This window comes from Anopheles coustani, chromosome 3, assembly GCF_943734705.1.
Source record: "Anopheles coustani chromosome 3, idAnoCousDA_361_x.2, whole genome shotgun sequence".
In the NCBI taxonomy this organism is placed as follows: domain Eukaryota; kingdom Metazoa; phylum Arthropoda; class Insecta; order Diptera; family Culicidae; genus Anopheles; species Anopheles coustani.
Genome location: NC_071288.1, coordinates 67,107,971 through 67,121,208, shown reverse-complemented (window position 1 = coordinate 67,121,208; position 13,238 = coordinate 67,107,971). Strand labels below are relative to the sequence as shown.

Below are 13,238 nucleotides of genomic sequence, written 5' to 3'. Positions count from 1 at the left end.
AATGCGATCGGACCGTAAATAACTCGACCAACTAGTGTAAAACATTCGCATCTGGTCCGAAAATGACAGCAAAGCCATTCGTGCCGGTTAACGGCGCAGGCAAATGTCGTACCGCTCACCCGCCACTCGGCGGAATAGTTCATCTTTCATCAATCTCATCCACGCTGCATCTCCTTGCGCGTTACGCAATGCGTGAAGGATTACTCGGCGACCGACTGGGAGTGGGAAATAAACCACCGCAGAAGGGAAGCTCGAATGGAAAGATTTCCACGCACCCAAGGGAGATATCGGGCAGCGCGGTTATGATGTCTGTTACGACCCGCTTGATCGTCCAAAAATAAAACGAATTTTCCATACACTTGCCGAATGCCGTTCCCAAGGACCCGAAAACTCCAGCTGGTTTTGTAGCGACACGTCGAAAAGGCCGAAAAGGGCGAAAAGCGCCTTCCCCCAGGAGTCGAAGTGAAAGACCTGTTGTTAAGGTACACGGATTATGCTGCTGATTGTGCTACCTTTCCAACGGGCGGCTGAAGCTTCTGCAGATTCCAACCTTCCGGAAAGGGTCCCAGGGGGGAACTCGCGGATCGATTCATTTGCCCTCCTTTGCCGTTCATGACGCTACCTTCAGGTCCGGTGCCTGCAAAGAGAAGGCGAGATAAACCACCCAACACCCCATGGCTCAAGATCATGCAAGACGGGTCGCGCTTTTTTCTTGTCGTCTTCCTCTCCATCGAAATGGAGAAACAGAAAACAGAGCGACCGGAGAAGAGGAAAAAAAGCTCTGCTTGCCGGCGTTTGTATAAAAGAGATTGTCCGCAGCCAGCAAACCATCAGTGATCGCAGTGCAGTGTTCCCGTGCAGACTCGCAGCAGCCGGCACACGTTGGGTCCATCGAGTTTTCGCCGCATTTTCCGATTTAAACCCATCGTCACACACGCACGCAAGCCGAACTCGGTGTTGCCTAAAAGAAAGCCAACAAAGAGAAGCGGAAAAATGAACCGATTCGGTGCGGTAAGTGTTGCGGGTCGGATAGTGAACCCTGAACCGAAGTTTGGAGACGGCAAGGATGTGAAGAAAAGTGCACAAACCTGAACGGAACAGACAGTTTAAGAAAATTCGGCAGTTTTGGTTTTTTGTTTTCCGGCAGTGAAGATTCGCAAACAAAACTTGCAAACACGAAACCAACCGGAACCGGTAAAACCCGTCGCCCGGAAGCTCCGCGCCCCGAACGGGACCTGATCAAAGACACACGAAAAAAAATCCTGCTCGCCCTTACAAAAACATTTCAAAGTGAAAGTGATCAACAACTCTGATCGAACGCGGTAACAAACTGCTCGTGCGGGGTAACAAAATCGGCTCGATCGGTATGACGCAAGCGAAGGTTGCGATCGTGGTTGGTTTTTTGTTCCGATTTCGGTTTCCGAACGCTTTTCCCGTCCAACTTCACCCGGTGACAAAGAAGACACACTTGCAATGCTCTTCTAATGTGCGCAACATCAAGCGGTGTGTCATTGGTACCGAGGTCGAGGGGGATGAAAAGAGTCACTCAAGGTTGTTTTGGACGGTTTATCCCCCGTCGTACGGGATGTAATTAGGAAGCAAAGAAAGTGACGACGACGCGCGGCATTAAAATGGACAGAAAATAAGGCTCGAGCCATAAAACGAACCGCGCGGATGATATCAGCCGGAACGACTGAACCGGAACTAGCTGTGAGAGAGTTCAAATGAAGGGATTTGTTTGTTGTTTCGTACGGTGTAGAGAAGCAGAAACATGATTTGGAAAAAAAAACATTAAATTATTCAGTACACTTTTTTGTCCATGGCAGAAAAAGGATGATAAGTTATTTCCATTGAATCATTCATTGATTTCAGTTTTGAAAGTTATCAATCTTTATGGATTTTTTAGTTGCTTATAAAAATATACTCAATAAGTTTCATATTTTTTCTCATTGGTTTCTGATACTTCAAGCTGTAAAGCAGTGTTATTCTTAGCTTTCTAATCAACTACTTAATCTTTTGAAAAATTATTTCCATTGAATCATTCATTTGTAACATTTTTTTAAATTTATCAATCCTTATGAATTTGCTTTACTAATTATAGAAAGACACTCAATAATTTTCATGTTTTTTCTCGTTGGTTTCTGACTCTTCAAGATATAAAATAGTATTATTCTTAGCCTTCTAATTGGTTACTTAATTTTTCAAAGTATATTCTTTTTAATATAAACTTAAACAAGAATTTGATAGAAGTAAAGCTGTTACGATTTTTATTATTCGTAAAACAGTTTATGTTCTTTAACTATGGAATTCTATCGTAAATTATCGATGGTCTGAAAGACGCTATCTCAAGGTTTTCTCATTGTTTATGTGTTATATCTTGAGACGTAAAAGTCGCGGTAAAATATAAAAATTGTACAGGCTAAAAAAAACACTTAACTCATGAAGTCGATCGATAGATAAAGATAGTACCGTCCCTCGCGGAAAGGAAAGGTTCCCAAAATAACCTTTCATAATAGCACTAATTGCACGTTAACGGAACGACTCGCACCTCCTAGGCTCTACTTATCAGCTCGCATAGACGTAATCCAGCATCACTGTGGTGCAATTGCAACTTTCTTCTTGCGCCCACCAACACTCACACACTCGACACCTGGTGCAACAATGTTGCACCACGTACATTGCATCATTTCGGACCTCTCCCAACCTAACGTCTTACGGAACCAACCGGTCATCATTGGATTGCCGGCAATGCTCCACACTCCAGTCGCACTTTCGATTTCCTCTCCGGAAAGTTGGCGTTTTCCTCTGGCATGCAAAATCGGACCACCGCTTATGTCACAACGATTTGGTCGTCCGTTCCGAAACGCCCGATTGTTCATTAATCCTGGGGAGCACAATTTCTTCCCTTACCTTTCACTGGCTGCCGCAAAACACAGCAAACCGGAATTTGGTTCGGCTGAAGTTCGTTAAACATTACTTTTCGATAGCTCATGCGGCCGGTACGGAATGTTGATGGTGATGAAGATGAAGATGAAGATGATGATGATGATGCGTGCATCAAACTTAACCTTATTGCACGATATTGTACTCGTGTAGCCAACCGTGAAGGGCCACTCTGGCACCGAGGAACGGTGGTTAATCTTGATTAAAAGTAAGTGCGCTCCCTCTCATCTGCACCGAAAAAACACGACACCGTAACCGGGTGGACGCCTTTTCTACCTTTTTTTAAGCTGCAGCTAAAACCGGCCTATACCCGGGGTTCGGAACATTACACCGCAGGAGAAAGGAGTTTGAGTCTTCCTCGGGTTCACCTTCTTCCGATTTCCCGACCATGGGAGGCGAAACGATCCCGGGATTGCGCAACCTCCTCGATGGCCCCGGGGCAGCTTGAGTCCCAGCGCCAGATATGAGTGGTCCCAGGAATGGGCTGGATAATCGTTCCGGCCGGGGGTTCGCGTGGGTTTGTAGTTGGTCCAAACCGGTCCAAAACAGGGCGCCATTTCACTTTCCATAAACGCGAAATCCAAAGTACCGCGTGAAATGGGTGAATTGTCAGATGTGGGCATGGCCTATACCATCGAACACGTAAGATCAGCTATCACCCGCCGGGTACATTCTCTTCAGAAATGCAAATAACATTTGTCCCATGTGTCGGAAGTGTGCCTTTATTGGAATGAAAGTACATAAACAACGTGATTTCGGTTTCTTTTGACACGACGAAAAACATAAATGTCATAGTGCACTTCAATTACCGCACTGGAGCCAGCAAGTGTTGAGTCAGACGTGCTGGGACGTGATAATTTCTACCAGTTTTGAAGAGATGTCAAGAGATAAGGCAGCCTTAAATAATCAGTCAGCTCGAAGGGTGGCAACAAACATCAGGCATCAAGATACTTCAAGTAGAGAGACTCTTATGCCCGTTGAATAAATTTCAATACTTGAAAGTACACTGCACAATGCAGCAGTAACCATTCAAAGTCGGATATTTAGATTGTGTTATCGTTTTCTGACAACCGATTTGAACTGTCAAAAGCCTACTGAATACTAAACTGGCACTTGTAAATTCAAATTATCCACAGCAACGTGAAATTTGTTATTCATCGCTTTAGAAGTGTCTATTTAAGGTGCAAGTAGTATTAGCGGTTCCTGGGGTAATACACACTCCTTAAGGAAAGCTATTGAGTTTTAAATTACTTTTACTAGTGATTATGTGATCCTGGTGAACTGCAGCTAATCAACAGAATCTCTGATTCTAATCAACTGTGTATTTTTGTACTATTTATTCCTTAGCAGATTGGCAAGCAAAACTACATAAGAATATATCCGAGGAACCGGTGGTGTTCTTGTTTTGCTTTTATTTCACGTTTCTGTTGATCTAGAGCTACCAAACTCACAGAGCATTTGATCAATTTCACTCAATTACCGAAGAAGTTGGATAAGGTGCCTTTTGCCTCAGGGGTGCAGATTACCACAGCCATCCCTTCCACATATACTATATGTACGCGTCTCTTGTGATGAGCGTCACTCTTTCTCTTAGACGGTCTGTAATAGAATCTTAACAAGTTTAATTACGATATCATAGAACTCGCTTTATTTGTAAGACTATGAGAGCCTAAAGTTCTCCTAAAACATAAAGTCTTCATGTTTTAGCCAAAATTTAATTTGTTGAGAAAATTTGACCTAATCCATTTTTCTCCTTATTTTTATAGATCTTCCTGCTGGTCTCAGCGACCGCGTCCTTCGTAACCTGCGAGCCGCCGGTCTTGAGCGGAGGTTACTCTTACTCCGGCGGAGGCGGCGGTCACGGTCACGGCCATAGCACCGGAGGCGGATATGACGATGGTGGTTACGTCGCTGTCAGCCCAGGTCATCAGACATCCGAGGGTCTGCACGTCGACCACAGCCTGCTGCACAAGGTGAAGGAAGCGCTGCTGGAGCACGAGAACTCTGGATCGCATGGCGGCGGCGGTGGCTACGCTGGCCACGGTTCCCTCTCCTCTTCGTATGGTGCACCTTCGAGCTCGTACGGACCACCGTCGCCCGTGTACGGCGTCCCATCCTACTCCTCCGGCCATGGATACGGCAAGGCGACCGGCATCGAACTCGGACACGTGCAGCAAGGAATCCAGGTCGCCGAGTACTACAAGGCGTCGCACGGTCCTTCCTACTCGTCGTACTCCGCTCCGTCCTACTCATCGCACGGATCCTCCTCGTCCTACTCGGCACCATCGTACTCGTCTCACTCGTCGTTCACTCCATCTCACGGCTACTCCTCGGGTGGCTCATCCTACTCATCGTACTCTGCTCCATCCGTTTCATCTCACTACTCTGCTCCATCTGTCTCCTCTCACTACTCTGCTCCCTCTGTCTCTTCTCACTACTCTGCGCCGTCCTCCTCATACGGTGCACCGTCCGTCTCTTCGCACTACTCAGCACCGTCCTCCTCGTACGGTGTACCTTCCGTCTCCTCGCACTACTCAGCACCGTCCTCCTCGTACGGTGCTCCTTCCGTCTCCTCCCACTACTCGGCACCATCCTCCTCCTACGGAGCCCCATCTCTATCGTCGCACGGCTCTTCCTACTCATCTCACGGCTCGGGTGGTTCCTACTCATCGTCTCACTCGTCCGGACCATCGTTCGTAGCCATTCCGTCGTCCTCGTACGGCGTTCCCTCGTTCGGCTCGTCCTCGCATTCGCACCGACCGTCGCACGGACTGAGCCTACACTCCCTCACCTCCTACCGCGCGCCATCCTCCTCGTACGGACCACCGCGTCCCGTCTATGGTCCGCCGCACCATCACTAAGCTTTCATCCTCACCAGCTTCATCACCAGCACCACCGCTCATTATCTTAAAATCGTCCCCTCTTCAGGGGGGGACGATGTCATCTAAGTCAGTTCCATCGCCCATCGTTGAGTGGAAGTAGAATAAGTTGCACACATTCTCTCATTTACTCAATATTGTTTTCTTAATGTTTTGCAACTATATTTGTTGATTATTTGTACAGACAAAAATGTACGATAAAAATGTAATAATAAAAAATGTTTTATAAAAAAATATCGTCACAGTTCCTTTTTTATTCCTAGCTATTATAGTAGGTCTGTATGTACGGGTTGTGGGGCGTTGGGCACTTAAAGTCCTCGAACAGTTCCCTCAGTACGGTCGTCTTGTGGCGCGTCGGTTCCAGCATGTTGTTCCACAGCCCGTTCGCCGATACGGCGTGTCCCTTCTGGCTGAGGTGCACGCAGTCGATGGCCATCACCGACAGGTCGGGCTTGCCGTCCCGCCGGTAGAAAATGCTCGCATCCCGGTAGAACGGCTGGTAGACGACCGTGAAGTCGTCGCTGTGAAACTCCGGCCGATGACTGACGCGCTCCATTATCTGCACGAACCGGCGTTCCAGCGACCGGTAGAGGTTCCGGTTTGCCGAGTACTTGGGCCCGTACAGACAGGAGCACTCGATGGGCCGCACGAATTGGCACGTTAGCGGCGCCTGCACCTTATCGATCGAAAACGACAGATTGATCAGCGGAGATGGAACCAGATTCACTAACGTTCTGGAAAAGCAGAAAAAAAGTTGGAGTGGAAACGAATAAAGAATCTCCCAGCCATCGTTTGTGATTTTGGTTTCCTCACCTTGACATCGTCTTCTTGAGGTAGTGCAAGGTTGTCAAGAGATACTTTTCCTGGTCCCGGTTAATCCACTCGGTGGCGTTCGTTTGGTAGCAAACGTCCGAACAGAAGTCGTTCCCGCCAATCATGATTGTTAGCAGTTTCCAGTGTTTATGCCAATTTACACTACAATTCGAAAGATGGAAGCGATAGTTTATGATGATTTGAGAAGTAGATTAAACGAGTAAAATGTTCCAAAATATCGTTAATAATACGTAAAAGAAATAAACTGCAAGGAGTGGTTAGGTTAAAATACATTTTTAAACTAAACTATTGCACATATTGTAATCATATGAAGAATAAAAATTTGCAGCTTCAGTTTTACTATTTGTATCCTACAAATTAAATACTATTTTCCTGATTCAGAATAAAAATTGAACTCCAATTTACTAAATTGATGTTTCAGATTGTAAGAATTTTTTGTTCACTCCAACACCTTATTTTTTAGATAAAAAGTTAGTTTTGTTGCAGCGATTATCCATATAAGGGTTTTTAACACTTTCAAGTACTTATATTAACATTTTCTTAAACTCAACATCAGCTATTTTAAATTTAAAAATGTTGATTCCCAAATCCAACAAACCGTCTCTTTTCCATCAACAAAATCATCAGAAAACAACATCAACAATATTTGGTGTAGCACTGATTTTAATTCATTGCTCGTTTTGAAGATGTATTCAATAAACTTTCATGCTTGTTCCAAAGTAATACAGATAAGAAAAAGGAAGTAATATTCATACCGTGGGTCCGACTTCATCCTCTCCACCAACGACGCCGCGTTGTATGGCATATCGCTAGTAGTTGCTATAATTTCCGCCACATTGAACTGTGAGGGAAGGTGCACATTGTAGGAGTCTGCAAAAGAGTATCTGAAAATATTCAAAAATAAATTTGTTGAAGAGCTCGAATGAATCAGTTCACTCCATCCGTCCATGTGGATAGTTGTCCTACCCGAAAAGTCGTGGATTAAACTCTTTCAGAATATTCGGCAGCGTTAGATGCGTCCTCCAGGTGCCCTGCCCTCCGATGCACCACGAAAGTCCCCGGTTGTCGATCAGCAGTTCCCAGAACACGCGCGAATTCGCTCCGGTTGCGCTGGTCAGCGAGTCGCCCAAGGCGGCGACCACATCGAAGTCTCCCGGCCGGAGCTGATGGACGCTGGTCGGCGGTTTCGCACTCCGATAGCCCCGGACATCGCATGGGAATGGCACATTAGGAGGTACCCGCGCCTGCAGTGACACCCCCTCGTCACGCATCCCCGTCGGTCCCAGCAGCCGGTTGTACACCTCGCGAATTCCGCGATACATCATACGGACCGGTTCCGACGCATCTAGTCGGCTGGTTACGATGTGGTTCTCGTACTCCTGCGTCCCGGTGATATTCTTCAGAATATTGCCCCGTTCGCGACTGATCCGGTTGTAAACCGGAGGTCCCAAAAGCATTCCATCGGCCGGCCGATGCAGAGGGACAGCGGATAATGTACACAATATAAGCAAAAGCGTCGACTTGTAGGGATGCATGTTTTTTTCCGGACCGATTCCAGTCACCAACGAATCGATTTGTTCAGCAGTTTTGATCCGTTCTTCCTCTTGCTAAAGCTGTCGAGAAAAGGGGAAAGTTAAATTGAAATATTCAAATTCCTTCAATTGATTCCACGTGAAACTCCCCCGCAGTCACGCAATTCTGCAAGGACGATCGAAATCAATAGGAGGCAGCATATCCGTTCTCGGTAAATGGATTACGTACTGTGTCGATGAAATCGGAAAAAAGTGTACGAAGTAACGAAAAAAATACCTCTCCCAAATTAAAGCCCGAACTACATAACGGCATCGAACACGTGGAAACGAAAAACCTCACCTTCGACAAACCCTCCCGCATTTCATGAAACCAAACACAAACGCAACGAAAGCCCGGGTGAAATATTTAGCACAGAAATTTGGAAAACGTTTCGAACGTGCGCCGCATTTTGGGGGAGGGTTTGACGAAATTTGTCGACGTTCACCCAGGGTCTGCCGATGCAGTTGCACTCGAGCAGACCCGCCGGTGCATCCAGCCCACGTTTTGGCCGTAAAATGCGCGCCCGGCTCCAACCCACGATCACGTGCGGCACCATTGGTTAAGTGGATTTGGTTTGCTGCACAACCAGATCGAACGGACGTGAATGCAATTGATAGTTTTGTATATTCACGCTGATTTCACGATACAGAAGCCACCGATTGGCTCTGCCAGCGTTGCTCCACTCCATTCGGTGATGAGCTCCAGAAAAATCAATTGAATCATACAAAATTATTCAGATTCCAGAAAACACCGTTTTCATTTCTTGCCTTATCGTCCAGCCATGTAAGATGATTGCGTTTTTATCAAACTTCCACATTTTTCACTAATAATTGTTTGGATTGGAAAGCGCTGTTTCAAGAAGAACCAATTCAAAGCGTGTATGAAACTCCTTGAGTTAATGCATATTAAAGTTGTTCTTACTCATGAATATGAATTGGCCCTTATTTAAAATCCATAAACATTTTTAGTTTTATTATGTTCTTCTCTATTCATTTAATGTTCATATTGGTTTTTTTCGCTGTATTAGCAATTTTTATTAATGTTACTGGCTTTTGATTTTTAATTTCAAGAAAAATGTATTCAAAAATCAACACAAATATGCAAGATGAACAATATTTTTACCATTTAAAACTTCAGGAGCAATGCTATGAAATTGTTTTCTAATGTAAAAAAAAGAAAATTAAACATTTTATAAATAAATAGTACCAAACAGCACTCGAAAACGATTTCAAATCATTTCGTTCAAGTGGGACAAAACAAAAAGATGTAATTAAATCTTCTAAACCTATCATTTGCAAACGGACCCAGCCAGCAAGACAAATAATTGATTTGTTTTCGTTCAAAAACAAACCAAAATAAATTAAAACGCACTTCAGTGTTAATTTTAAATTAATTGAAGCGAATGAAATAATTCACACCGACGCGCACGTGTGGTTTAGAGGCAAACAAGAATTCCAGCAGACCAGCGCGCACTTTTATCGATCACTTTCTATCGTTAGCTATTTAGAGAATCGCTTTCCCCGCCGGACCGCATACTTTTACATTTTCCACGTTGAACTTTTCCTCGTTTCACGTACCCGCGATTCCCGGTGCCCTCTAGTGGCAACAGCGCTGGGTAAACAACATCTCACATTTAATTTAATTAATACCACAAAAACGGTGCGCTTAGGCACCCACACGTGGTTGTCGAGAGGACAAACACACAACCCCGTTCGGTGCTAGAAGGAAACGAAATAATTAACGCAGTCACCATTAATCAAAGTACACGCATACATACACCCACACACACACGCGAACATAAAACGAATTCGATCGTTGGTCCTTTTTATCACGGACAAGTGCAGGATAAAGGTTGGCGCAGGTGAACCGAACCGGGGCCACTGCAACAACGGAATCGATTGGCTGCATTATGCTGAAGTTGTGATATTTACTTTCGCCTGTTAATGAATTCCACACACTGGTACCGCCGCTGGCCGATGCCACTCGGTCGGCCCGAACTGCGGACAGCCGAACAGAATAAATAGCCATTTTGCGTTCAACCAGGCCGCATGAAGTTTCACCTTCCGGAAAGTGCAGGTCCTATTTGCAAATTCTTGTTCCCGGGAGGTTGGTGATTCGTTTCGTGTTTTCCACCCGCACCAACCTACGTTAGCAGGGTAACGCGATAGTGTTCCGACCACAAATGAGCCCCAACAGACCGATGCACTATTTGTAACGTGGAAGGATACGCACGCACTCACCAAAACGGGACACCGAGTCACGAAAGCCAGGAATGAAGTAAAACACACGGGACCCCCAGCTGTAGCTCCCTTGGGTAAGGTTGAAACACCAGGTGGAGCACCAGTCGGCCAGGAATGTGCACGATCGACTGACTGGCCAAGCCCTATCGTAATACAGCTAAATACTTTATAACATTACTCACGTCGGGTCTCTTCTTTGGCATCGGTCGCTAAAAACTCTTTCACCCACTACTACTGAAACTCCCACACAGGGTTTTAAATGCTGGGAGAGGGGGAACGACCAGGACCCACCTTATTTGGTTTGGCGTGATTTAGTAACCACCGACGATATCGAAACCCGATAGCGAAAATTGAACTCGAACGCAGGTGTACGCAGATTGTAACGAATGGTATAAACTTCGCCTCATCGGCCTCCGTCCGTCCAGCACATGAGGCTGGCCATCAGGAGTTACCCATTATCCTTCGCATTACAATGTCACCGACGACATTGCACTTGAAAACCGTCATAAATGAGCGTTATCAAGAGTCCCCCGAAATAGGATACATGCCTATATCGCCGACGCCCTCTAGTGGCGCTCCGGCAAAGCTGCTCCTGATGTGTCTCCCGATGGCGCACTTCATTGTCAGCGTGTCGATAAATCGTTCACTCGCTTTTCGTCTCCCCCTATCCTCCTATCTTCTCGACGTATCCTGACGCTACCTGAGTGTCAAGTGTACTGAAGCCATTTCCCCGCCCCGACGAAAACAATCGATTGTTCGGTTTCCGATCACCTCGTCGCGGCCCGAATCGCTTTGCGGTCACCCGCAGTCGCACGTACCACCGCTAACTTACAGAGAGTGGCCATTTTACGGTCAATCTGCCACCGCCGCTCCGCTACCGCAACCCGTTCACCACCAATTGCGATTATGCAATCCACAGTATGTTGGTATGTGTGTGCGGTGTCCATCGGACAAACAAATCACCTGGCCGCATCATAACGCCAACGAATTAAGCATTAATTATTGTATCATGACCGCCGCCACGGGGTTTTACCATCGAGCGCGTTCCACCGGCAGACGGTTGGCTTCGGTTAATTTGAATAGAGCGCGTGCCGGACCTGTGTGTGTGTCACCGTACGCATCTTCACACCATTCCGGCGATCCTGGCTGTTGACAAAATGGCGAGGTAACGGCAAAGCGGGCTGTGTGAGGTGAATAAAATATCTTAATTATGTATGTTCAGGTGGTTGGCTGCGAATTCCCCGCCGGGAGCGGGAGGCATGCGGGTGGAAAAATGCAAACACACGTTCCACCATAAATCACAATCGGGCTTCCCTGGCGTTTGTCAATTGGCAATCGTTTAAATATTTAATCAATTCGACGCTAATGCAGCCAAACTTTTTGCTCTTGCTCTTTTGAATTTAAAGCGTACGTGAATGTTGAGTAAAGCAGCCCTACGATCCAGCCTATTTCCTATCAGAAAACTCTTTCCTATCCTTAGAGAATAAAACAATCTCACTGAAAAAAACCAACTAAAGAGCAAACCGACGAATAAACATTCTTACACTTTCGTTAGAAAAACTATTTATATATTATTTCAAAGAGAGATAAAATGTGTCAAACAAATAAAGAACCCTAAAATAAATGACATTGTTCCCTGGATTCGATCACACCAAATAAAGGTAAACCCTTTAGCCGTTATCACCTAGAAGCACTTGCGGTGGACAACGGTCGGTCCGGCTTCGTCGTATTCCTGCTTGGAGATCCACATCGACTGGAAGGTGGACAGGGAGGCGAGAATGGATCCACCGATCCAGACGGAGTACTTGCGCTCTGGGGGAGCGATGATCTTGATCTTGATGGTCGACGGGGCAAGGGCAGTGATTTCTTTCTGCATACGATCGGCAATACCTACGAACGAGAGGCCATATGTTAGACATAAATCAAAGGTAATTTTGGAACATCTTGAATGACACATACCTGGATACATGGTGGTGCCACCGGACAGGACGGTGTTGGCGTACAGGTCCTTGCGGATATCGACATCGCAGCGCATGATCGCGCTGTAGACGGTCTCATGGACACCAGCAGTTTCCATACCCAAGAACGAGGGCTGGAAGAGAGCCTCCGGGCAGCGGAAACGCTCGTTGCCGATGGTGATGACCTGACCATCAGGGAGCTCGTACGACTTTTCCAGCGAAGAGGACGTAGCAGCAGTTCCCATTTCCTGGTCAAAGTCCAGAGCGACGTAGCACAGCTTCTCCTTGATGTCACGGACGATTTCACGCTCGGCCGTGGTAGTGAAGGCATAACCACGCTCGGTCAGGATCTTCATCAGGTAGTCGGTAAGATCGCGACCAGCCATATCGAGACGGAGGATGGCATGGGGCAGAGCGTAACCTTCAAAGATTGGAACGGTGTGGGAAACACCGTCTCCCGAATCCGACACAATACCGGTGGTACGACCGGAGGCGTACAACGACAACACGGCCTGGATGGCGACGTACACAGCTGGGGAGTTGAAGGTCTCGAACATGATCTGCGCCATACGTTCGCGGTTAGCCTTCGGGTTCAGAGGGGCCTCTGTCAGCAGGACTGGGTGCTCCTCCGGGGCAACGCGCAGCTCATTGTAGAAGGTGTGATGCCAGATCTTCTCCATATCATCCCAGTTGGTGATGATACCGTGCTCGATCGGATACTTCAGGGTGAGGATACCACGCTTGGACTGGGCCTCATCACCGACGTACGAGTCCTTCTGTCCCATGCCCACCATCACTCCCTGGTGGCGCGG

The 13,238-nt window shown here is 46.6% G+C and overlaps 3 protein-coding genes across 3 annotated transcripts in view; 1 reads left to right on the top strand and 2 right to left on the bottom strand.

The window, feature by feature from the left end:
• Window positions 1-993: 993 nt before the first annotated feature.
• Window positions 994-5,804, top strand: LOC131258959 (pro-resilin-like). The gene is made up of 2 exons (XM_058260364.1): window positions 994-1,011; window positions 4,710-5,804. Exons 1-2 carry the CDS (start codon window positions 994-996, stop codon window positions 5,802-5,804), a joined length of 1,113 nt encoding a protein of 370 aa, XP_058116347.1.
• A 277-nt stretch (window positions 5,805-6,081) lies between these two features.
• Window positions 6,082-8,191, bottom strand: LOC131265643 (phospholipase B1, membrane-associated-like). The gene is made up of 4 exons (XM_058267930.1): window positions 7,623-8,191; window positions 7,412-7,540; window positions 6,636-6,797; window positions 6,082-6,556 (listed from the first exon to the last, which is right to left on the bottom strand). The coding sequence occupies exons 1-4, from the start codon at window positions 8,189-8,191 to the stop codon at window positions 6,082-6,084; spliced, it is 1,335 nt and encodes a 444-aa protein (XP_058123913.1).
• A 3,961-nt stretch (window positions 8,192-12,152) lies between these two features.
• Window positions 12,153-13,238, bottom strand: part of LOC131260422 (actin, muscle-type A2-like) — a 1,203-nt gene continuing 117 nt past the window's right edge. The window contains exons 1-2 of the mRNA XM_058262135.1: window positions 12,428-13,238; window positions 12,153-12,358 (exon numbers count right to left, since the gene is read on the bottom strand). The exon at window positions 12,428-13,238 is cut by the window's right edge and continues 117 nt beyond it. Of these exons, the coding sequence (XP_058118118.1) occupies window positions 12,153-12,358; window positions 12,428-13,238 (1,017 nt within the window). The remainder of the gene's footprint in view (window positions 12,359-12,427) is intronic.